Raw genomic sequence first — 24,091 nt, forward strand, 5'->3', positions numbered from 1 at the left:
TTTATGTTGGAATAAATTTATACCTACATAAAAGTTTCAGAAATAGCACTGATTGCTCATATTCCTTTCTCCCAAGTTCTCCTGATGTTAACATCTTATATAACCATAGCAGTTACCTCTCCAGCAAGTTAACGTTGGTACAGTTCTATTTACTAAATTCAGGATTTATTTGGATTTCCCACCAGTTTTTCCACTGATGTCCTTTTTTTCTTTCAGGTTCTGTCATTGTTTTAATGCTCAAATTGTCCCTGATTTGGCCACTGGAATCCCTTCAAACTGGTTTTTCATGCTTTTTGCATGCACCTATCATTTCTGGCACAACAAAATATACCAGAGTCTCTGGCACTTTCCTACCCCAGCCCTGGAGTCACCCATTTTTCCAAGATCCCTTGTTTCTTTGGGAATGATACTTAGAAACTAAGTTCGGAGGATCAGATATGTTCATTACTGCTTGAATGTTATGCTTCTAGGCACTTGCAGTTGAAAGAGCTAAGGATTATATGTGGGTATATACATATATGTATACCTCTATATCTGTTTTTATACCGACTTATTAAAACCTGTGAGTTTATGCCAATAACTCTAATTCTGATCTAATACCACAGGGTTTATTTTAGCGTCTCCTTTTCCTTGTTTCTAACTACCTTCCACAGCAGTGAGAAACTTGGCTCCCCAGATCTTCCCTGTATTTATTTATTTATTTGCCCCATTTACCTGTGTGTAACCCATCTCCCAGTTGTGATCAAGCCAAACCTCGGCTCTGCAACACCACTGGCCACACTAGAGCCAAGTCATCGGCCTCTACCTAAGAGCAGGGGAGGAAGGGGTCCAAGTTAGTTTGAGTACCCTTGAGTTAACAAGCTCTGTAATCTCTGGGGGATCCTAAGCTTCATTGCCCATGATCTCCTCCTTGCCAGCTTTGTCTGACTGCCATCTTCCTTTCCCTGTGCCATTCCAGTTAGAGTATTGTTGCTGGGGATGCTGACTGAAAATCCACCAGAAGAAACTGCCTTAGTCTTTCCTCTACTGATACTGCTCTGCAGTGGTCTTTCGTCTTGGGTCATTTCATTGATCGGTGGAACCCTCAGCAGTAGTTCACATGGCCCCCTGACATGCTTGTACATTCTTGGGCAGAAACCTCATGCTGCAAAGGAGGAGGTGAAAGATACCATCCACATCCATGATGTGTTCCTTTAAGCTGGAGAGAAAGTGAACATAGCAACAAGCACAATGCCATCTGTCTGTAGAGTTTTTTAGTGTTGTGAAATCAAAATCACAGTACAGTGGATAAAGCTGGCCTTTGGAGTCAGACACCCCTAAGTTCAGATTCCAGCTCCAACAAATTCTGTGACCTAGGGCAAGCTATATTATTTTGCTCAGCCTCAGTTTTGTCATTTACAAAATGGAGATAAGAATGCCTTCTCCTCAGGGCTGTTGTGAGAAGATAGTATTTCTAATGCATCTGGCACAGATGCCACCCAGGCATCTGTTTATAGGCCTGTGGCCTGGTGGGAGATTGTGGTGTATGGCATGAAGGCATGAAGCTACCAGTAGTTTGCTGTGGGAATAAAGAGGACTGTGTAAATCAAACTGAAGGTCAAACTTTTGCCCCATCCCCTCTTCCTTACGTCCTCCCTCCCGCAGACCATATACTATGCTCACTTCTGACTCCAGGCCTTTATTGCCTTATCTAGTCTACTGTGGAATTTTCTCTCTGGTTTCCTTTGTCTGAAACAAATGGTTAATATTGTCTGTACTGCAAAATTAGCATTTTGTTGCTATCTTGAAATCTCAACATCATGAGCATGAGGGTTCTGACTCCTTACATAGATTAGAGCTCCTGATGGGTTGATGCTGTATCCTGACCACCATACCCAGCAGCACCTTGATCAGGGCTTGACCCTTTAGAAACTCTTCCTTGATTGTAATTGCTTTATGGTGTGAAAGACACCTCTTTATGACTCCACTCAGCAGGTCAATATGCCACATGCTCCTTTCTCTAGTAGTTTTACAGGGTCTGACCAGACTCAGGCTAGTGTTTGGTGCCTAGAAGAAATGACAACCTTTGTTGTTGTTGTTGTTGTTTTTAGTTGAACTCATTTATATCTTGTATGTATATATGCACATACCATATCTTATACATATCTTATATGTATATATGCACATACTACATGCTCAGTTTGAAATCCATTGGATTGGGCCATCTGTGCTGTGACATGTTGATTACTCATTTTCCAGTGTCTCCTATGGCACAGAAGCATGCAGATGCGAAGAGTAGCATTGTAAGGGAGGGAAGCTTACTCTGACGGGTTTATATCTCATCTGCTCAGAGGACGGCGTCAAAAGTGCTCTGGGAGACAGCCTGCAAAGTATACAAGAACTTCAGAGGTTTTCTTTAAGTGGAAATTTTCTTTTGTTTTAGGAGCATGATTAATTTATAATCCTACTGATCAGGTTGGCTCTGAAATACGAGGCAGGGAAGTAAGTATCCTGACTTCAGCTACTAGGGGAACTAGATGAGTGGTTAAAATAAAAACACTTCAGAGCTCTGGCACCTGTTTTTGTTGGCACTAGAGATTTGGCAATTAGCATCTCTCCTAAGAAGACTCAAGTGGAACTTTTTGCTTTCTGTTACGTGCTCTCCTCCCCTGCACCAGCCCCTGCCCCATCCCCACCTTCCCACCCTTCTGCTCCCGTCCTTCAGGCAGAGTGTGGGGCTGACCAGCTGGGTACATACTGGGCACCGACATAACTGGAAGATTACCTTTACACACATAAGCGTGAGGGGTGGGCCTGGGGAGAGCAGGAAGAAATAAACATTATCCCTCAAGGAGCATGTGATAATGCATATGAACCGGGGAAGAAGATTGAGCAAGCACCTTTAGCTTGTGTACCAACTTCAGCTTATCAGTAAGATGCTGGCTAGATGCTGGTTCAAGAAGGATTCTGAAATTACACCAAAGATCAGTGAAAGAGAAAGCCATTATTGATACATTGCTGTGCTGCGGGCCCAGGATAGGAGAAGGCTGTCATGTTTCTTGAACATTTGACATCCTTCCTTATGCTGGATAGTAAAGTGTTACATAATAATAATAATAATAATAATAATAATAATAAATGTCAGTGTATGGCAGATGACAGAAGTTGAAATTGAGACAGAGGGTGGTGGGAGTGGGAGTTGTCCAGCCTGAGCCCTGAGCCAAGCCTAAGGATGAGTAGAGAGGTAGCAGAAGAGCCTCCTTGGCCAAGGGAGGCATCCAGGCATTACAGGCAAAGGCCCAGAGTCAGGGATAGAGATGGGGCAGGGGGCAGTTGAGGGGAATCTGGCTGGCATGGAGGGTCCCCATGCAGGAGCAATGAGAGATTACAGGAAAGGGGGGCAAGAAGAGGCAACAAGGAATGGGGTGGTGACCCTGCAGCTTCCTCTCCTTCTCTGCTTGCTGACCATCACCACAAAGACCTAGCCTAGACCTGAAGTTCTTTGAGGGCAGAGTGGCTACATCTGGATATAATAAACTTTCAATAACAAAATCTCTTGAGTAAAATGTCAATTTTCTCCTATTCCTGCTAATTGATGCTGTGTGTGGTTCTTGTCTTTTTCTTCCTGTTACATAAATACATTTTGAAAGCACAGCTGGATTCTTGTAGCCTTAGACAGCAACCCAAAAAGACATAAAATGTCAAGAGGTGGGGACTCCTCCCATTCTTCATACAGCACAACTGTGCAGGAAACAATGAGTAGAGCCCTGTTGGGTCCTAGCTATGATGACTCAGTATGACTGAGCCAGATGCAGTGATGTTTGAATGGGGCATGAGGAGACAGTTACAGCCGTCATCACTGTTGTGACCTGCTGCAAGCCTGAGGCTGCCATACCCTCCCTTGTCCCAAGATTTTTTACCCTTTTGATTCTGAAAGTTTTAAGGAAAAAACTGCATTAAAATACTGCATTAAGGGATCCCTGGGTAGCGCAGCGGTTTGGCACCTGCCTTTGGCCCAGGGCGCGATCCTGGAGACCCAGGATCGAGTCCCACATCGGGCTCCCAGTGCATGGAGCCTGCTTCTCCCTCTGCCTGTGTCTCTGCCTGTCTCTCTCTCTCTCTCTCATTGTGACTATCATAAATAAATAAAAATTAAAAAATAAAATAAAATAAAATACTGCATTAAAACCGCAAGCATTAGAATACTTCTAAGTATATAAGAATACTTAGGCATCTGTCTTATGTGCACATTTAATAATATCAAAATATTATTAAAGGCTGACACCATAACCTTTTTGTATTTTCAGACGTAGGAAGGTAGAGTGCTTAGCATGAAATTTGAGCCCAGGCTCTTTGGTTTTGAATCCTGGATCCCCTCCTCTCTTGCTCTATGACCTTGGACAAGGTCCTTAACTTTTCTGCACCTTGCTTTTTGAAAATGAGGACAGGAATAGTCCATACTTCATAAGGTTATTGTGAATATTGAGTGAAATGCAGTGAAACGACATTTCTAAAGAGCTGACGTAGGGCACCTGCATGGCTCAGTGGTTGAGTGTCTTTCTTTGGCTCAGGTCGTGATCCTGGGGTCCTGTAATCAAGTTCCACATTGGGCTCGCTACAGGGAGCCTGCTTCTTCCTCTGCCTGTGTCTCTGCCTCTCTCTGTGTGTCTCTCAGGAATAAATAAAGTTTTTTTAAAAAATAAATTACTGACACAGCATGTGCCAGTATATTGTATGTATTCAGAAAATGATCACTGTTGTTACTTAGGATTTTCATTTGTGGAGAGAGGAAATGGTAGTAAAATGATAGTAGGACCAGTGCAAGCACTTAAATGGTAGCTTCTAGGCTCAGCTATGCCACTAAATTGTGTGACAAACACTTTAGACCTTAATTTTTTCATCTCTTAGAGGATCCAGTAATACCTTATCTCCCTTACAGAGGCTTGGGGTCAGATGTGATCATGAAATGCCTTGAGAAGCATAAAGCAGCACTCAAATTGTTGGAGTTCTGATGGTGGTTAATGAAGATATGGATAAAAGTCTGATTTTAAACGTGAAAAGCATTAGGAATGATTTACCCATGGCAGTTGAGCACATTTGCTTTATCTTTCTTGAAATAACATTGCAGGATTTCTTCCTTCTAGAAACCTTGGAGAGCTGATTGATAGGTTTGTGGCCGATTTCAAAGCCCAGGGGCCACCTAAGCCCAACACTGAAGAAGGAGGTGCTGTGCTCCCCAGCTGTGCTGATCTCTTTGTCTACTACAAGAAGTGCATGGTGCAGTGCTCTCAACTCAGTACTGGGGAGCCTATGATCGCTCTGACCACCATTTTCCAGAAGTACCTTCGAGAATATGCCTGGAAAATCCTCTCTGGCAATCTACCCAAGTGAGTGCCATTCTTGCTGATCTGAGTGGTGCAGCAAGATTCTGAATATACCTAAATATGGGAATCTAAGAAAATCTAATCTGAAATTGTTTACTGAACTGCTAAGAGTCTCAGGGAAGGAGGGAAACACTCTTACCGAGTTCCCAAGGGTCTGAGATGATTTCCGTTCTAATGGGATTCCACAGCTGATCAAGACCATTAGAGGAAATACCGTCACTGGCTGCCAGCATAGGTCAGATCTTAACCACAGTGGACTCAAGGGTCAATTCCATTATGTACGTATTTATTCTGTGTGGATTCAACAATAGGTAGGTGGCCAAAAAAGGTAAGGTGGTGGTGGTTGTAACTTTTATTAACAGCACAGGCAGTTTCATTCAATGAGAGTATGCCCCGGGATGATAAGCACATGGGAAGCATGAATCTGCATTTCCCTTGATCTGATTATGTTCCAAAGTCTCTTAGTTTGTATGTGTCTTGTTGAATAGAGTCTCATGTTTAAAGATGTGGTAGGACTTGGGAAGAGGAGGTTACATAGCACAGCCCCTAATTATAGTGACTTCACTGTGTTCTAGGACATCAGAATATTGTTATAATGCTTATTAATTGAAATAAATGGCTGTTCAACTAGATTTTTTCAACTAAAGATTTTTGGTTCAAGGGTGCCTGGGTGGTTCAGTTGAATAAGGCATCTGACTCTTGATCTCAGCTCAGGATTTGATCTCGAGGTCATAAGTTCAAGCCCCGCATTGGGCTCCAAGCCCAGCATGGACCCTACTTTGATAACTAATTAAAGTATTAAAGATTTTGGTTCTATAGCAATTTTGATTATGATAGAGTATGATCTAAAGTAATGCTTTGGTCGGGACACCTGGGTGGCTTAGCAGTTGAGCATCTGCCTTTGGCACAGGGTATGATCCTGGGGTTCCCGGGATCAAGTCCCATATTGGGCTCCCTGTAGGGAGCCTGCTTCTCCCTCTGCCTATGTCTCTGCCTGCCTCTGTATCTCTCACGAATAAGTAAAACCTTAAACAAATAATAATAATATAAAGTAATGCTTAGGAATTTAGTATTTATAAATTATCCCCACGGCTAAATCCAATAATTCTGGAAGTAGTTGCTATTGTTTTCACTAAAATGTGTCCTACATGGGAGTTTTACATTATCTGGAAGAAAGAAAATAAAATACCTGTGTTCTAACCAGAGACTTGAAGTAATAGATATATTCACCAATGAGAATTTCTTTGACTATGATAAAAAACATTTTTAAAAAATTCTAATAATTTTTATCCTGATCACCAAAATATGTTTATTATAGTTTAGAAAACATAGAAAAGCACAGAGACAAAAATAAAAGTCAGCTATAATCTCACCAGCCAGAGAAAATAAATATAACTTTTTGGCATATATTTTTCTGTCTTTTATTTTTATATATAATGTGTGTGATTTTGTGCTTTGGTTTAACAGTATTGGGTCTATACAACTTGTAGTTTTCTACCATGCTGCTTTCACTTAACATCATCCTGTGAGCATTTTTCCCCATGTGTCACAGCAGGAAACAAATGTTATACTCGGCTAGGGTATTATCACCAAAGCAAGTATTCACAGAAATGGGGACAAGTTAAAAGGAACCAAAAGAAGGTTCTGAAGCATCCCAATACTAGGAGGTAGTTGTTACCTGAAAACTCGCTTGAGAGCTGGGGCTGTGCATGAAGGGCTGCCACACAGAAAATGGAGGGCCACAGTCCTTGCCAGCACCACTACTGAAGCAGAGGGAGTAGGAGGCCTCATTAGTACTCAGATGTGTCTCTCCTCTACCTCTCCAACTTCTTGCCGCACCTTCTGTTGACTGAACCCAACAGGAGGCCAGAGGGCCAGGGAGCCAGCATGATAAGTCTGTAGAGGTCGGTCTCCTGAACCATAGAGAAGGAAAGAGAAGAGTAATGAATGGATCTGGGAGGCCAACAGAGAACATTCAGCATTCAGGACATTGTATAGTCATCAAATCACTTAATGATGTTGTGATAATCCAACATACAGAAGAACCTCACTTAACTTCTGAAGTTCTTATTGATTATCCTCTTAATTGATAGATAGGTTGGGCTCACTATTTTAGTTTAGTTTTTTTTTTTTTTTCAAGATTTTATTTATTTGAGTGAGTGAGTGAGAGAGAGCACACAAGCATGGGCAGAGGGAAAGGGAGAAACAGACTCCCCTGCTGAGCAGGGAACCCAGTGTGGAGCTCAATCCCAGGACCCTGAGATAATGACCTGAGTAGGTGCCTCCCCCCACCAGTTTAGTATTTTAAATAACACTCAGAAAAGCATCCTTGAAAAGGAGTAGAACCACTGGGTCAAATAATGTGAACATTTTTTTAAGCTCCTGAAATATACCTCCAGGAAGGCTGTACAACTTAATGCACCTGACCCATAGTGCAAGAGAGTGTCAGCATCCTCACACCCTTGTAAGTGCTGGAAATGAAGAGATTTTCAAATCTTTGATTACCAGTAAGATTGGGCAGTTTTAGCACTATTTTTTAAATATTTTTATTTTTAAGGTAAATGTAGTTGAATTCTGTCTTCTTTAAAAAAATATATAAAATCTCACAGTTGAAATAGGTTTTATAACTGTACTTTTATGTTTTGTGAGCAAATTATTAGATCAGTAGGAAGGTGGCCTTTGGGCAGGAACCATGTCTGACATTCACTTTGGTACCCTCTACAGCACAATGTACAAATTCCTATGCAGTGTTCTTAACTGAAACAGTTGTGGAACAACCTCTTGTACCACAGATGATCCTGAATGAGCTCTCCAGATCAGGAGATTGTAAGCTAAGCAGAGAGGCCACTCAGCAGCCTTTCTCTGAGTACCAGAGTCATCATAGTTAATATGACTGATTACAGGCTCACAGTTGGAATTTTTCTTCCCACTCCTGATGGTCAGAGAATTTAAACAGATGATAGTCAAGGTAAGGTCAGTAGGAAAGAGGCTCATTGTACATGAATTTGTTTGGGCCATATCCAGCCTTTCCTTCCCCCTTTTCTTTGTCTTAAGATGTCCGGTTACCTGTTCAGGAAGCAAATGAGAAGTCCCAGCCTAACTAGTTCCTGTTCCTTTTCCTCAGAACCACAAGCAGCAGTGGAGGGCTGACCATCAGCAGCCTCCTCAAAGAAAAGGAAGGCTCAGAAGTAGCCAAGTTCACTCTAGAGGAGCTCTGCCTCATCTGTGGCATCTTAAGCACAGCCGAGTACTGTCTGGCTACCACCCAGCAGGTGAGCTGCCCACTGCCTCCTTTTCCTGAACCATCTGGGCCTCTTGACTCATTAGGTAAAATTATGGGCCCTAACAAGCCACATACCACCTGGGGCAGACCAGTTGGTCCTAGAGGAAAATTGCTGTCCATTCAGAAGATGGTCCAGGCAGCCATCTCACAGAAGAGCCTTGTTAAAAGGGGACTGGGCAAGAAAGTCTGGCTGATCTCCTCCCCAGTGTCGTTTAAGCTACTCAGAGGGCATGTCCTCTTGAAAGTAGGTCAGTAGCACTGTCTCCCATATGAGAAAAGCAGTGAAAATGATGCTAGGACCCAGCCTTTGGTGGTGATGAGTCACAGCCAGTGATTCCATCTCAGAAGTGTTAGTAGGCTAAGCAAAATCCTCTGGGCTTTTATATGTCTCCTAAAATGTACATAGCATTCTCAGTCTGCCTAAATAAACAACCATTGTTTGGATGCTGACGTTCAGGAACTGTGAAGCAGGAAAGGGTGATGCCTCTCCTGGAGCTCCCCATCAGCAGAAGGAAGACCCAGAAGAATTTTCCATTCAGCCTTAGACATGGGATTAGAAGTTCCTTTTCACATTGGTCTGGAATTCCTAAGGCCAAGAGAAGGAAAATAATTGGAGAAGGTTGTGCTCTGCCCCCCTTTTTGGGTTTATTATTTACACATGTCTGGATCATAGGAAGGTAGTCATAAATTATAGTTCAGACAGTACAGCTTGGAGTGCCTGTGAGCCAGAGCAAGAATACAAGAAGCCAAAATAAGAAGTGTTCCCCCTAAACTTCACAGTTGAGGTTAAGCCAGACAGAGGCAATAGCATGCTCTGTTTGGGGACGTGGTCACATTGAGTCACATAGGGAGTGATCTGTAAATGTTTAGCCTTGGAACCAGAGACAGCAATCCCTTTAGCCCCAAAAACTCCCAGGGCAGGACAGCAATATCTACAAGGACCTCCAAGGCAGGGGTCCCAGACTTCTGTGATGAAGAAACACTATTTAACTGTTTTGCATGTGTACCAAACAGAAAGACATACACATATGTAATATGGTATTTTAAAAGTAAAATTAAAGATAAATTATAAATTAATTAAATTTATATTAAAATTATTAATTAAATACATTAAGTAAATAAATAGTTTAAAAAATTAAAAATAGGGATACCTGGGTGGCTCAGTCAGTTAAGCATCTGCCTTCAGCTCAGGTCATGATCCCAGGATACTGGGATCGAGCCCCACATTGTTGGGCCCTCTGCTTCTGCTCTCTCACTCTTGCTGTCTCTCAAATAAATAAATAAATAAATAAAATCTTAAAAAATTAAAAATTAAAGTAAAATAACCATGGTACCAAAGGGGGGAAAAATAAAAATGATGACTCTTAATCCTATCACCATCAAATAATCATATTAGCAATTTTAAAGTATTTTCTTTCAGTCCTTTTACACGTAGTTTTGTATGCTATAATCTTAATTCATTCCTGTATCCCTTTGTTGTTTTTATTAACATCACAGCACTAGCATTTCCCTTGTTGTTATATCTTTATTGCCAACGTTGTTAGTTATATTTCATAAAGTGATAATACCATAAATTATTTCATAGTATCCCTCATAATTGTTTATGCTGTCTCAGGTTTTTGCTTCTCAAAGTAATCCTACAAAGAACATCTAATATGTTTTGCATTATTTTTCTAGAACAGATTCTTAAAAATTCTGGAAGTCAAAGACCATTTTGATGACTCATGATAGATGTAGTCAATTTTTTTGTTATTTTGTGGAGATTATATTTACAGATTATGAAAGTCAGTACATTCTTAGCACCTATATTGTGAACTCTGAGTACCATTTTTCCCTAAAAGAAACCAGAGCTTCCTGGAGAAATTAGTAATTCCTGGTCTGGGACAGGAAATCTACAAGATGAGTCTGAAGCATCATGTCATACAAGAAGCAAGAAAAATATCAAAGACTGTAACAGTCATTTCAAAAGGATTTGGGAGCCATACTGGGCTTATTTGTACAAAAGGATGTGTCCAAGTCCTAACTCCCAGTAACCTGTAAATGTGAATTCAGAAAGAGGGTCTTTGAAGCTGTAATTAAGTTAGGATCTCAAGAAAAGATTATCTTGCATTTAGGGTGAACCCTAAATCCAATGACTGGCTGGCATCCTTAGAAAGGAAAGGGAGGGCAGCCCTGGTGGTGCCGCGGTTTAGCGCCACTTGCAGCCCGGGGCGTGATCCTGGAGACCCTGGATCGAGTCCCACGTCAGGCTCCCTGAGTGGAGCCTGCTTCTCCCTCTGCCTGTGTCTCTGCGCCTCTCTCTCTCTCTGTCTAAATCAATCAATCAATCAATCAATCAATCTCTTAACTCTTAAAAAAAAAAATAAGAAAGGAAAGGGAGAACTAACAGACACAGGGAAGAAGACCACATGATAGAGGCAGAGATTGGACCTGATTGGAGTAATGTGGGAACACCAAGGATTGCCAGCAACCAGAAGGTAGAAGAAAGGCATAGCATAGTTTTCCCTCAGAACTTCCAAAGGAACCAACCGTGCCAACACCTTGATTTTGGACTTCTGGCCTCTGTAACTGTGAGAGAATAAATTTGTTTTGTGCCACCACGTTTGTAGTAACTTCTTTGAGGCAGCTGGGAGCATAGCCAGTGTTTCTCTCCCTGGCTGTAGGATGATGAAGGCAGACGTTGTTTCTTTTGTTTACATCAGTATCCCCAACACCCTCACATAGTGGGTGGCCCATAGCAGCACTTGGTGAATACTTGAACTGCTTTTACTGCCACTTAACCACCATAGGTTTCCAGTGCTGGTGAGTGAGCCTGCAGTTCATAGAGCAGGGAGGATCCTGAAAACTGGGGTCTCTTTACTATTAATGAAATGATCAGTGTGTCATAAGAAACAAGTACAACTAGCCCAGTGCTACAGGGCAGAGGCTTTGGAGGAAGTTTGACTTCTCAGCCTACCATATACTGTCTTAGGGAGATCACACCTCCATTTTTTTCTTCTCCTCTTCCTCATCCTCTTCCTCCTTCTACTCCTTCTTTTTCATTTTATTTATTTGAGAGATAGAGCAAGCATGAACAGCAGGGAGGGCCAGAGGGAGAGGGAGAAAGCAGACGCCCCGCTGAGCAGGGAGCCCGGTGCAGGGCTCAATCCCAGGACCCTGGGATCATGACCTGAGCCAAAAACAGATGCTTAACCGACTGAGCCACCCAGGTGCCCCCCCACCATTTTCTCTTCTGTAAAATGAAGATAATAATAGAATCTTCCTCATAGGGCTGTGAAAATTAAATGAGTCATTACGTGAAAAGTACTTGAAATTGAACCTGAATCATCAAACTCAGGAGATGTTAAGTATTCTTATTATGATACTCCTTTGGATAATTGTTAAGCTTGTTTTTCTCTCCTGTTTTTAATAGCTAGAAGAAAAACTCAAGGAAAAAGTTGATGTAAGTCTGATTGAACGAATCAATCTGACTGGAGAAATGGATACATTTAGCACGTACGTACCTTGCACATATTTGCTTAAGGCCTGCCCTTTACCCCTCAAAAAGCAGACTGTCTCAGCCTGTTGGCTTGAGGCTACTAAGGAACCTAAGAGGTTTCCAGGGCCTCCTGTCAAATCAGAATTACTCACCAGTAGCCAGTAAGAAGCAGCATCAGAAGCTAGTGCAGCTGCCTCCCATTTGGCCTGCTCAGATGCAATCATTTTTAGCTTACAGGGCCTTTATTGTTGCTCTTTCTAGAACAACAGAAGAGAAGAAATCCTTCCTTGACCATCCCTGTAGGAAGGTCAAATCCAAGGCCTTCTGTCTGCCCCACCGCTACCCCATATCCACAAGAGGGCCAACCCCACCCTCAGTGTCTTAGAATGAAAATGTGAGCAGCTTGATTTTAGCCAGGTGGGAGAGGGTAGTTGGAGTGGAGAGTGTCTGTCCAAAAAGTTCAAACTGTAAAGCCTTCTCAAAATAGTTCCTTCACTAGTGTTGCCTTGTAATTTTTGGTTGTGGTCAGCAAATGAGATTGGGGTAGGTCATAACGAGGAAGAATCAAGATTTTCTTCTTAGGTCATTTCTTCTCCTTTTCTCAATTTTTTTTTCAAGTTCTGATTTAAACATTTTGAACAAACAAGTGCTTTTGGAGTAAGAAGTGAAGAGGGATTCTGGGGGAGACTAGCCATGGAATTCCTTGACCTGACTCAATGAAGATACATCCAAATAAGACAGGACATGCAGCAAGAACAAAGAGCCAAAATACTTATCATTGCCATTCATTCCCTTTTGAAATCAAATTTGAGTTTTTCTGATGAAATGATGAATCTAATTTTGATCCAGGTGCCTAAAAGATTTGGCAGGGGCTGTGTTAGTCATTCAAAAAGTTACTTCTTTAAAGTTATGACCAGTAATTTGTTTGATTTGCAGTGTCATCTCGAGCAGCATCCAGTTATTGGTTCAAGATCTGGATGCTGCCTGCGATCCTGCCCTTACTGCCATGAGCAAGGTAAGGTTTGGAAAGTGCTGCTTCTTAGACCTCCAAGAGTGGCCCCAAGTGGTTTCTGTCAGCCCTTGCCTGGAGCATCTTCAGGCTCTTCACTGCTTCAAGTGTCAGCTGAGAGCAGATCATATATCTTGTCCCTTAGGTGAACTGCTTGTCCTCTGGGGATGAGACAGGGAGTAGGTGTGTTTGGTAAGTCAATAGGACATGTCTTTGTTCAACATCTGACACATGCTAAAAACCTTAATGTAGTTACACTAGAATGAGTGTTTTTGTTGGTGCTTACAGCAGTAACTCGTGACTCGTTCTGAGCTCCTGTATCAGTACAGTATTATTTGATCAGGTTGTGGACCTTGGTTTTCTAATGTAGTGGCGCATCAGTCAACCCTGGGTCCTCAGTCCCCTCCTGGAGTACGTGCTGCCTTGTGTTACTATTTGGCTTTTATGTGCCTGTATCTTTTCTTCCTAAAAGAATGTAAATTCTCAAAGTACCTGGACCATATAGGATATAGAAGACTCTTGTTTCTTGATTAGTTAAGTTGGAAGTACGCAGTTCTTTATTGATTTTTTTTTATTTTATTTTTTTTAAAGATTTAATTTATTTATTCATGAGAGACACACACAGAGAGAGGCAGAGACACAGGCAGAGGAAGAAGCAGACTCCACGCAGGGAGCCCAACATGGGACCTGATCCTGGGTCTCTAGGATCATGCCCTGGGCTGAAGGTGGCGCTAAACCACGGAGCCACCTGGGTTGCCCTCTTTATTAATTTTTAATCTAAATGACATGAAGCTGTCCACTCTAGAATTTCTAGAGCAAGGCTCAGCAAACTACAGCTTGCAGTCCAAGTCTTACCCTTTGCCTATTTTTGTACATAAGGTTTTATGGGAACACAGCCATGCTTATTCATGTATATGCTTTCTAAGGGTGCTTTTGTGTTACAATGGCAGAATTAAGTAATTAACAAGAAATTAAGTAATGAGACCATATGGCTCAAAAAGCCTTAAATATTTACAGTCTGGCCCTTTATAGTAGATGTTTGCCAGTGCTTGTTCTCAAGTTATCAGACTCTTGTAGCATTCTTACAAACTCTGGAGAAAGAACTTCTCTGGAGCATACTGGCCAGTAGCACAGTACAGTGGAAAAATCACTGGCTTTGGAGTCAAACCTAACTCTCCTCATTCCTTTGTGAGTGTTGAGCACATAACCTCTCTGTGCCCAAGTTAACTCCTAGGTATGTGCAATGTGCCTCTCTGCCTCCCACTGTTACAAGGACAGAGCACGAAGAGAGTGGCCTGAGGACAACTAGTCTTATCAGGAGGAGTGGCCATGTCACAAGGTTGTGTAAGCACACGTTTGGTCTGAATTTGGTTTCGTAGTAGATTGTAAATATTTAACGAAAATAGGATACAAACCAAAACTTAAGCTGCAGAGTTTTATGAAGCTAAGTGGGGAGTCCTGAATAGCTGATGTCACAGTGTCTATTCAAAAGGCTGATCCTTCCACCTGTATTTCCAGGATTCTTGGTGTTTATGAGTAGAACATATGCAGGCAAATTGAGGCTAACCCTTTTTCTTAAAGGAACAGGCTCTGAAGATTCATTCTGTGGGCTCTGATTATCCCTTCACTGCTGGTGAGCATTCACTATATCCTGCATGTGATCTGTTCCAGCTGCCATCTCTCCTGAACTGCCACACACTTTAGATTGGAATGCAGCTGGTGAAAGAATTTTTACATTTACCAAAGGAAGAGTGGATTTTTTTCCCAGTGAAATAACAGTTGTAGGGGGTTTAACACTGCAGGTGTTGCTTTTATGAACTGTCAGTTCATTAGTGGATTTCCCTCACACTCCCCCACCTCCACCCATTTCTCCTCCAGACTCACACCAGCAAATATTAACAGAGACCATACCTCCAGAATCTTTTGTTTATATCATAGGAAAACCACAGACTAGGGAAAGCAGCAGCTGGGAGACTATTACTCTTTGTCTGAGTCTTTGGAGTTTTAGTGAAATGAAATCCATGTGATGAAAATGACCAGATATAAACAAGCCAAGTGGTCACAAATTGATTCAACACACACTCTGTTATTTGTGCCTGCATCCTGTTTTGTATAGTTTCTTTTAAGGTTTTTTTAAAACTTCGGTTTTGTGATAATGCCTATTTTTGTCTCTGGTTCCATCATTTTTGCCTTTGGTTGGACAGTTCAATTCAGACTCTACCCAGCATGGTACTGGGAGTTGCAAAGTCGGGAAAGACCATGGACCTTACCCCAGGGTGCTTAGATTCCACATAGTGTAGGGTAAGAGATGTGTGAGATAAGAGGAATGCTCAAAACAGCAATATAAAAAATTATGGGGGAAAGTACAAAATATGTCCTCTTTAAAAGAGGAGTGTTCGTATCTCTTCATGCCAGGTGAGGAAGCAAAGAAAACCTTTTTAAGAAGTGGCATTTGAAATAGACCATGACGGATGGTGAAGTTTTGAACAAATTTGTGATCAGGAGGGTGTTCCAAACAGGGTGACAGTCTGAGCAAAGATTTATAAAGTTAGGAAAGCTCAGAACTTTGTCAAAATTGCGAGTCTCTTTCCCAGAGTACTCAGTACTTGCGCTCACATAGTCAAGATCAAAAACAGGAAATGGGCTGCCCTGGAGGAGTTTATAATCTGGTAGGGAGAAAACTTTGAATAATTGATTCTGTAAATAAATGGATTTTATAAATAGTGAGAAAATGAGTGTTGGGCCTGCCCACTTGGAGTGGAATTGTTAGATGATTCTGAGTTGAAGATAGGAGGCTTCTCTGACAAAATGAGTTGAGCTAAGCAATTCAGTTTTGTCATTCTCCTAGGAAGAGGCCCTGTTCTCACTTGAAGGCACCCCATAACCCCGTCCTTGGGAAACATGCAGGGCTTTCATTATCTGTCCCACTTTGATTATCTGTCCCATTATATATGCCACTCCTGCACATATACCTATATTCTAGCCTCTGAGCCACTTCTTTTTTTTTTTTTTTAAGATTTTATTTATTTATTCATGAGAGTCACACACAAAGAGAGAGAGAGGCAGAGACACAGGCAGAGGGAGAAGCGGGCTCCATGCAGGAAGCCCAATGTGTGACTCGATCCCAGGACCCCAGGATAATGCCCTGGGCCGAATGCAGACGCTCAACCGCTGAGCCACCCAGGTGTCCCATCTTTGAGCCACTTCTACTTCCCTGGATGCGTTACTTGGGGGAGGGGGGGGCGTGTTCCATCCCTTTTCTCTTTCTGTTCTTTCTGCCTGGAATTCTCTTCCCACTATTATCTGCCCAATGAGCACATCTTTTAAGATCTAGCTCATATCCGTCCCCTTTTTAAATATTAAGGTATGATTCACATACCACAAAATTCACCCTTTTTTTTTTTTAATTTTTTTTTTTAATTTTTATTTATTTATGATAGTCACAGAGAGATAGAGAGAGGCAGAGACCCAGGCAGAGGGAGAAGCAGGCTCCATGCACCGGGAGCCCGACGTGGGATTCGATCCCGGGTCTCCAGGACCGCGCCCTGGGCCAAAGGCAGGCGCCAAACCGCTGCGCCACCCAGGGATCCCCAAAATTCACCCTTTTAAAGCATATAATTCGGTGGGTTTTAGTACGTTCCCAAGACCATGCAGCCACTACCAGTATTTCCAGAACATCTTCATCACACCAAAAAATGAAACCTCCTACTCATTAGCTCTCACTTCTCCTTTCCCTAACAATCACTAATCTACTTTCTTTATGGATTTGCCTATTCTGGACAGTTCACATAAATGGAATCATACAGTATGTGGCCATTTGTGACTGGCTTTCTTCACTTTGCTTAATGTTTTCAGTGTTCATCCTTGCAATATCTTGTATCAGTACTTCCTCCCTTTTTGCTGGCTGAATAATATTCTATTGTGTGAATATACCACATTTTGTTTATTTGTTCATCAGTTGATGACATTTGGGTTATGTCCACTTTTTAACTATTATGAATAATGCTATGGATATTCATGTACGAGTTTTTGTATGAATATGTTTTTAATTCTCACATATATGCCTAGGGGTGGAACTGCTATATTGTGTGGGTAGCTCTATGCTTAACATTTTGAGGAACTGCTAAACTGTTTTCCATGAGTACCTACACCATTTTACATTGCCACTAGCAATGTACAAGGGTTCTAATTTTTCCATACCTTTACCAATGCCTTTTTTTTAATAGGCATTCTACCTCACTATGGTTTTAGTTTGTATTTGTTTCTTTGATTACTCAGACATTAGCATCTTTTCGTGTGCTTATTGGCCATTTGTGTATCTTCTTTCAAGAAATATCAATTGAAATTCTTTGCCCATTTTTAAATTGGGTTATCCTTTTGTTGAGTTGTAAAAGTCCTTTTATAGTCTGAATACTAGACCCCTTATCAGATATATGATTTGCAAATATTTTCTCCCTTTTTGTGGGTTGTCTTTTCACTTTTTTTTTTAAGATTTTATTTATTTATTCATGAGAGACAGAGAGAGACAGAGAGAGAGAGAGAGAGAGAGAGAGAGGCAGAGACACAGGCAGAGGGAGAAGCAGGCTCCATGCAGGGAGCCCGACATGGGACTCAATCCCAGATCTCCAGGATCACACCCCGGGACGAAGGCAGGCGCTAAACCACTGAGCCACCCAGGCTGCCCTGTCTTTTCACTTTCATGATTATGTCCTTTGAAACACTAAAGTTTTAGTTTAGTTGAAGTCCAGTTTTTATATTTTTTCTTCTGGTGCTTGTGCTTTTAGCGTGATATCTAAGAAACCATTGCCTAATCCAGAATTACAGACTTACACCTGTATTTTCTTCTAAGCTTTTTATAGTTTTAACTCTTACATTTGGACCTTCAATCCATTTCGAGTTAATTTTTGTACATAGTGTGAGGTAAGGATTCAACTTCATTCCTTTACATGTAGATATACAGCTATCCCAGTACCATTTGTTGAAAAGATTATTCTTTACCCAATGGACAGTCTTGACACTCTTGCCAAAAATCTGTTGACCATTGATATACAAGTTTATTTCTGGACTTTCAGTTATATTCTGTTGTCTTTATGCAGTACCACACTGTTTTGATTATTGTAGCTTTATAGCAAGCTTTAAAATCAGGATGTATGAATCTTCCCAAGTTTGTTCTTTTTCAAGATTGTTTTGGCTATTTTGATCTCTTGCAAGTGTGCCTGGGTGGCTCAGTCGGTTAAGCATCCAACTCTTGATTTTGGCTCAGGTCATGATCTCAGGGTTATGAGATCAAGCGCCATGCTGGATGTAGAGCCTGCTTAAGATTCTCTCTCTCCCTCTCCCTCTGTTCCTCCCACCCACCTCCCTCAATGATAATAATAATAATAAATTGATTTCTTGCAGTGTCCCCATTTTTTGTCTCATCCACAATATCCTTTTCCCTAAAAGACACCACAGTACCTAGATTATCTCTTTACTTTGTTATACAATTCTTTCTATATCTGTCTCTTCTATTAAGCTTTAAACAGTTTGAGGGCTGTGTCTTACTCACTTTTGGATATCCATAGCATAGCTTAATATTCACTGAATATTCGTAATATTCACTGAATGATTTTGAAGGTAAAGAGAGCAGGAAGAAGAAAGAACTAAAGTTTGTAGACCCCATTTAATGAGAGAATGGTGACAAAGTGAGATATAGATGACCCCACTGAACAGATTTAGCTGGATGGAGCTGGTAGACATAGAGTATGTTTATAGGAATTGGCAGGATCATAGACTCTGAAATCTTTGGGTATGTACCAGTGCTGTTGAAGATATGATGTTCCTTGATAGTACTCAATAACAAGGCTTCTTACTTTAACAAGTAACATCCTGGAGCTGATTGAAGGAACGTCAGAAATAGGAAATACCCACATTTAGCTGTTAGCTCCCAAAGTGTAGGCAAGAGACCTGCTGCTGGAAGAAGGGAGGAAAATATAGAGTGGCAAAGTTTGATAGAAAATACACAGGAACAGCCTTAAATAAGCCAGGCCCTTATGGAGGAAGTAAAAGATGGTAAGAGTTTAATGGTCTCTCTGAAACTATAACTTTGAGATTACAGTAATGTGGGACGCCTGAGTGGCTCAGCAGTTGAGTGTCTGTCTGCCTTTGGCTCAGGGCATGGTCCTGGGGTCCTGGGATCGAGTCCTGCTTTGGGCTCCCCATAGGGAGCCTGCTTCTCCCTCTGCCTATGTCTCTGCCTCTCTCTTTGTATCTCACATGAATAAATAAAATCTTTAAAACAACAAAAAAGAGGGACACCTGGGTGGCTCAGCGGTTAAGAGTCTGCCTTTGGCTCAGGATATAATCCTGGAGTCCCAGGATTGAGTCCCACATCAGGCTCCCTGCATGGAGCCTGCTTCTCCGTCTGCCTGTGTCTGTGCCTCTCTCTCTCTCTCTCTCTCTCTCTCTCTGTATCTTTCATGAATAAATAAATAAAATCTTAAAAAGATTACAGTAATGTTGTGGATAAGTTATGTCAGAATTACCTTTCAGACCACTTTCCCCTCCTATACTGCATTATTTTCTTAGATGAGCTCTATGATATGACAGTAAGTTATTATTTATGGAGCACTTAACCAGGAATCAGCACCCAAATGCAGTATCTTATTCAACTCTGATCATAAATTTATAAGGTACTTGAATTATTTCCTTCTGCCTTTCACAGATAAGGGAACTGAAACTCAGAGAAGTTAAGTCACTTATCCCAAATCTCTTAGATAGCATGTGGGAGAGCCAGGATTCAAATTCAGGTCTGTCTATGCAGGAACATACTACACCATACATACCAAGTAAGAGTAAGTCCTTTTGGCAGAGGTGGAAATGAGGCAAAATTAGCTTAAGTAACTTGCCTAAAAGTGGTGGGTGGGTCCCTAAATCAATGTGTGCCCAGTATTGCTGAGTTCATGTAAATATTCATGCTTGGCTAATTATGAGCTCTTCAAGCATTCACAAGCATCCTGTTTGGTATTTGTCTTCAGCTTTCAGCTTTTCTTTATCTGATACCATGACTTTCCTATAGGGGAGAAAAAAGGCTGAGCAACCAACCCAGATATTCCAGTCTGCTTTGCATATTTCTCCCTGAAAAGTCATTCTGGTGTGTTTGTTTTCTTTTTTATAATATGCCCAAAGCCATATATAGCCTTATAACACTGAAGCCAGAAATAAAGCCAAGTCCTGATTCTTGAAAAACCAGTTGTTTGGAATGCTTTAGTGGAAATATGAAGAGTTCTGTCTTTTTTTTTTTCTTTAAGATTTTATTTATTTATTCATGAGAGACACAGAGAGAGAGAGAGGCAGAGACACAGGCAGAGGGAGAAGCAGGCTCCACACAGGGAACCCGATATGGGACTCGATCCTGGGGCTCAATCCCAGAGCTCCGGGATCACGCCCTGAGCCAAAGGCAGACACTCAACCACTGAGCCACCCGGGCATCCCAAGTTCTGTCTTTTAAATGTGAATTCTATAAATTCTTAGGAACCACCCATTGTAATTAGGCTTTATAAGTAGGATTTTTTAAAAATCCTATGCCTTCCTTAAAAAGAGACCATTGGTCCCATGATACCCTCCTCACTACATCCTTTATCCTAGGGGTATTCACATCACTGGGTCAAAAGAATCTCTCTGTCCAAAATCAAACACACTTAGTTTTTTGCCCATTAATGGTAGTTTTAGGGGAAAAGAAAGAAAAAAAAACTAAACAAATTAAATTTTCTTACAGTCTGGCATGTAATTTCTATTAGGTTTCAAGATTGTGAGCATGTACTAATTTAGGAGGCTGCATTCCTATCCCCCAAAGACATTTGAAATAGCTAGAACAGTCTTTAAATCTGTTCTCATTTTCCTCAGTCATTAAAATGTAGATCTATTTCAGGGGGCCCACAAAACTCCATGGTTAAGAAATCTCACATTCATTACCACTTACAATCAAAGCACATCTTTCTTTTTTTATAAAAGAGATTTCTTTTTCATTATGTCCAAAGCAAATCCCCTTCATTTTTATTTTTATTTTTTTTTATTATTATTTTTTAAATTTATGATAGAGAGAGAGAGAGGCAGAGACATAGGCAGAGGGAGAAGCAGGCTCCATGCACCAGGAGCCCGACGTGGGATTCGATCCCTGGTCTCCAGGATTGCGCCCTGGGCCAAAGGCAGGCACTAAACCGCTGCGCCACCCAGGGATCCCTTCATTTTTAAAAATACAGATTTTGGGAGCTGCCTGGGTGAAAACAATTTGAAAATTTCTGCCAAAAATCTTAGCATTTTACATAGCATTTGATCTCTACAATTCAAGGAAATTAATTAGATGTTAATAATTATGAATGTTTAGAAAATACACACATGCACACATATACACCCACACACACACATACACACATGAGGTTGTCCTTTACAAGACCGTTTTTAAATGAAATAATTATCAAAAGTGAGTTGATTACATATATTTTAAGGGAAGAAGTACATTAGAATACTTAAAATGAAATCTGGAGTCTGCTAGTCCAGAGTTCAAACGCTATCTGTTCAACCTGCTAAGTGTGTGACTTGGCTAAGTTACCTAACCTCTCTGATCCTCGGTTTTCTTGGTTATAAAATTGGGATGATAATATCTATAATCTGGACAGTTACTGAAAGATGACATATGGAGTACTCTTAACATAGTGCTTGTCAGGTATTCATTCCATGGTAAATGTTAACTATTGTTATGGTTTTAACAAACACTCTGTACTATGGAATATATGCAATCACTAAAATTACTGTAGCTCTGAATTAAATGTCATAGAAAACTATTAAAACCTACTAAATGAGAAAAAAATTATAAGTACATAAAGTATGAACTTATATTTTAAAAATACATGCATAAAAAGACTGAAATAAATCTATTAATTGGAATATGAGTGATTTAAATTTTCTTTTTAAAAAAATTCTATTTTGGGGGATCCCTGGGTGACGCAGAGGTTTGGCGCCTGCCTTTGGCCCAGGGCGCGATCCTGGAGACCCGGGATCGAATCCCACATCGGGCTCCCGGTGCATGGAGCCTGCTTCTCCCTCTGCCTGTGTCTCTGCCTCTCTCTCTCTGTGACTATTATAAAAAAAAAAAAAAAGAAAGAAATTTAAAAAAATATTTTATTTTATTTTTTTTTTTTTTTTTAATTTTATGATAGAGAGAGAGAGAGAGGCAGAGAGAGACAGGCAGAGGGGAGAAGCAGGCTCCATGCACCGGGAGCCCGATGTGGGATTCGATCCCGGGTCTCCAGGATCGCGCCCTGGGCCAAAGGCAGGCACCAAACCGCTGCGCCACTCAGGGATCCCAATAAAATAAAATATTAAAAAAAATTCTATTTTTGTTTTTATTTTAAATATTTTATTTACTTATTCATGAGAGACACACAGAGAGAGAGGCAGAGACATAGGCAGAGAGAGAAGCAGGCTCCATGCAGGGAGCCCGATGTGGGACTCGATCTTGGGACACCAGGATCACACCCTGAACCGAAGGCAGGAGCTAAACCACTGAGCCACCCAGGGATCCCCATCAAGTTGCTTTTAAGAAAGGGTATAAAGGCACTTGGGTGGCTCAGTCAGTTAAGCATCTGACTCTTGGTTTCAGCTCAGGCCATGATCTTCCTTTTGGGAGATTGAGCCCTGCATGGGGCTCCCCGTTCAGCAGAGAATCTACTTCCTCTCTGCCCCTCAGCTCACCCTCTTTCTTAAAATAAATAAATAAATCTTAAAAAAAGAAAAGGTTGTATAAATTCACCTTCCCATTGGTGTAGCACTGAGTAGGAAAAATATACATATTTATCTTCTTAAAGCCATTCTTATACCACTGTCTATTCTGGATCTTCTTGATTTTCCCCTTGTAGTCAAGGAACATGGATCTTTGTCCTCTTCACTGCCATCACCACTACCACATGACTGCATACTACAGCCTCATACATAGATTTTGCCTACTTCAATTCTGTAAGCTGATTTCAAGTTCTTGTAAGATGGTAACATTTTTGAAAAGCAACATGGTAAAACGGAAAGAACATGGTGGACTTTGGAGTTAGACATACCAATTTCTTTTTTTTTTTTTTTTAAGATTTATTTATTTATTCATAGAGACACAGACTGAGAGAGGCAGAGACACAGGCAGAGGGAGAAGCAGGCTCCACGCAGGGAGCCCGATGTGGGACTTGATCCTGGATCCTGGGATCACGACCTGAGCCGAAGGCAGGCGCCCATCCACTGAGCCACCCAGGCATCCCAACATACCAATTTCTAAATCTCAGCCCTGCTAACTTATCAGTTATGCTTCATTAGACAAATCACTTATTATCCTCAAGTCTGTTTTATCTATAGAGCAGGAGTAATATTACCTTATTTACTGTATTATTGTAGGCAGTAAGTTCATGTGAAAATGTCAGCTACATGATGCTTGGTACATAGTAGATGCTCAAAAAATGTTCCTTCTCCCTTTTTATTTCTTACACAGTGCTTGGTCCAGCGCTATACATGCACAAGATACCTATAAATATAGCAAACGCCTGTTATAGGAGTAAAAGTAGCCCAGACAAGCATTAGAGTGCATGTGTGTTGCTTGGGCAAAGGCCATTTTTTGGGCCCAGTGGCCCAGCAGCCTAAATCACAACACTAGACTCTGATTGCCCAAAATATTCCCAGAATCCACAAGTCTCAGTCTGTGTTCTATATTTCTCTGGCTCCGTGATCAAAATGAATAGGTGGGGGACACCTGGATGCTCATTTGTGAGGCATCTGCCTTTTTTTGTTTTTGTTTTAAGATTTTATTTATTTATTCATGCAAGACAGAGAGAGAAGCAAAGACATAGAGGGAGAAGCAGGCTCCTCGTAGGGAGACCCATGTGGGACTCGATTCCAGGACCCCGGGATCACAACCTGAGCTGAAGACAGACACTCAACCACTG

The 24,091-nt window shown here is 41.3% G+C and overlaps 1 protein-coding gene across 3 annotated transcripts in view; it reads left to right on the top strand.

The window, feature by feature from the left end:
- The window catches only part of VPS53 (VPS53 subunit of GARP complex), a 140,421-nt gene that overhangs the window by 87,503 nt on the left and 28,827 nt on the right, over positions 1-24,091 (top strand). For all 3 annotated transcript variants that reach the window (XM_026016052.2, XM_072747920.1, XM_072747919.1), the window contains 4 exons: positions 5,124-5,366; positions 8,488-8,635; positions 12,059-12,141; positions 13,061-13,139. In XM_026016052.2, coding sequence (XP_025871837.1) covers positions 5,124-5,366; positions 8,488-8,635; positions 12,059-12,141; positions 13,061-13,139 — 553 coding nt within the window. The remainder of the gene's footprint in view (positions 1-5,123; positions 5,367-8,487; positions 8,636-12,058; positions 12,142-13,060; positions 13,140-24,091) is intronic.

The sequence above is a fragment of the Vulpes vulpes genome, chromosome 2, assembly GCF_048418805.1.
Source record: "Vulpes vulpes isolate BD-2025 chromosome 2, VulVul3, whole genome shotgun sequence".
Taxonomy (NCBI): Eukaryota; Metazoa; Chordata; class Mammalia; order Carnivora; family Canidae; genus Vulpes; species Vulpes vulpes.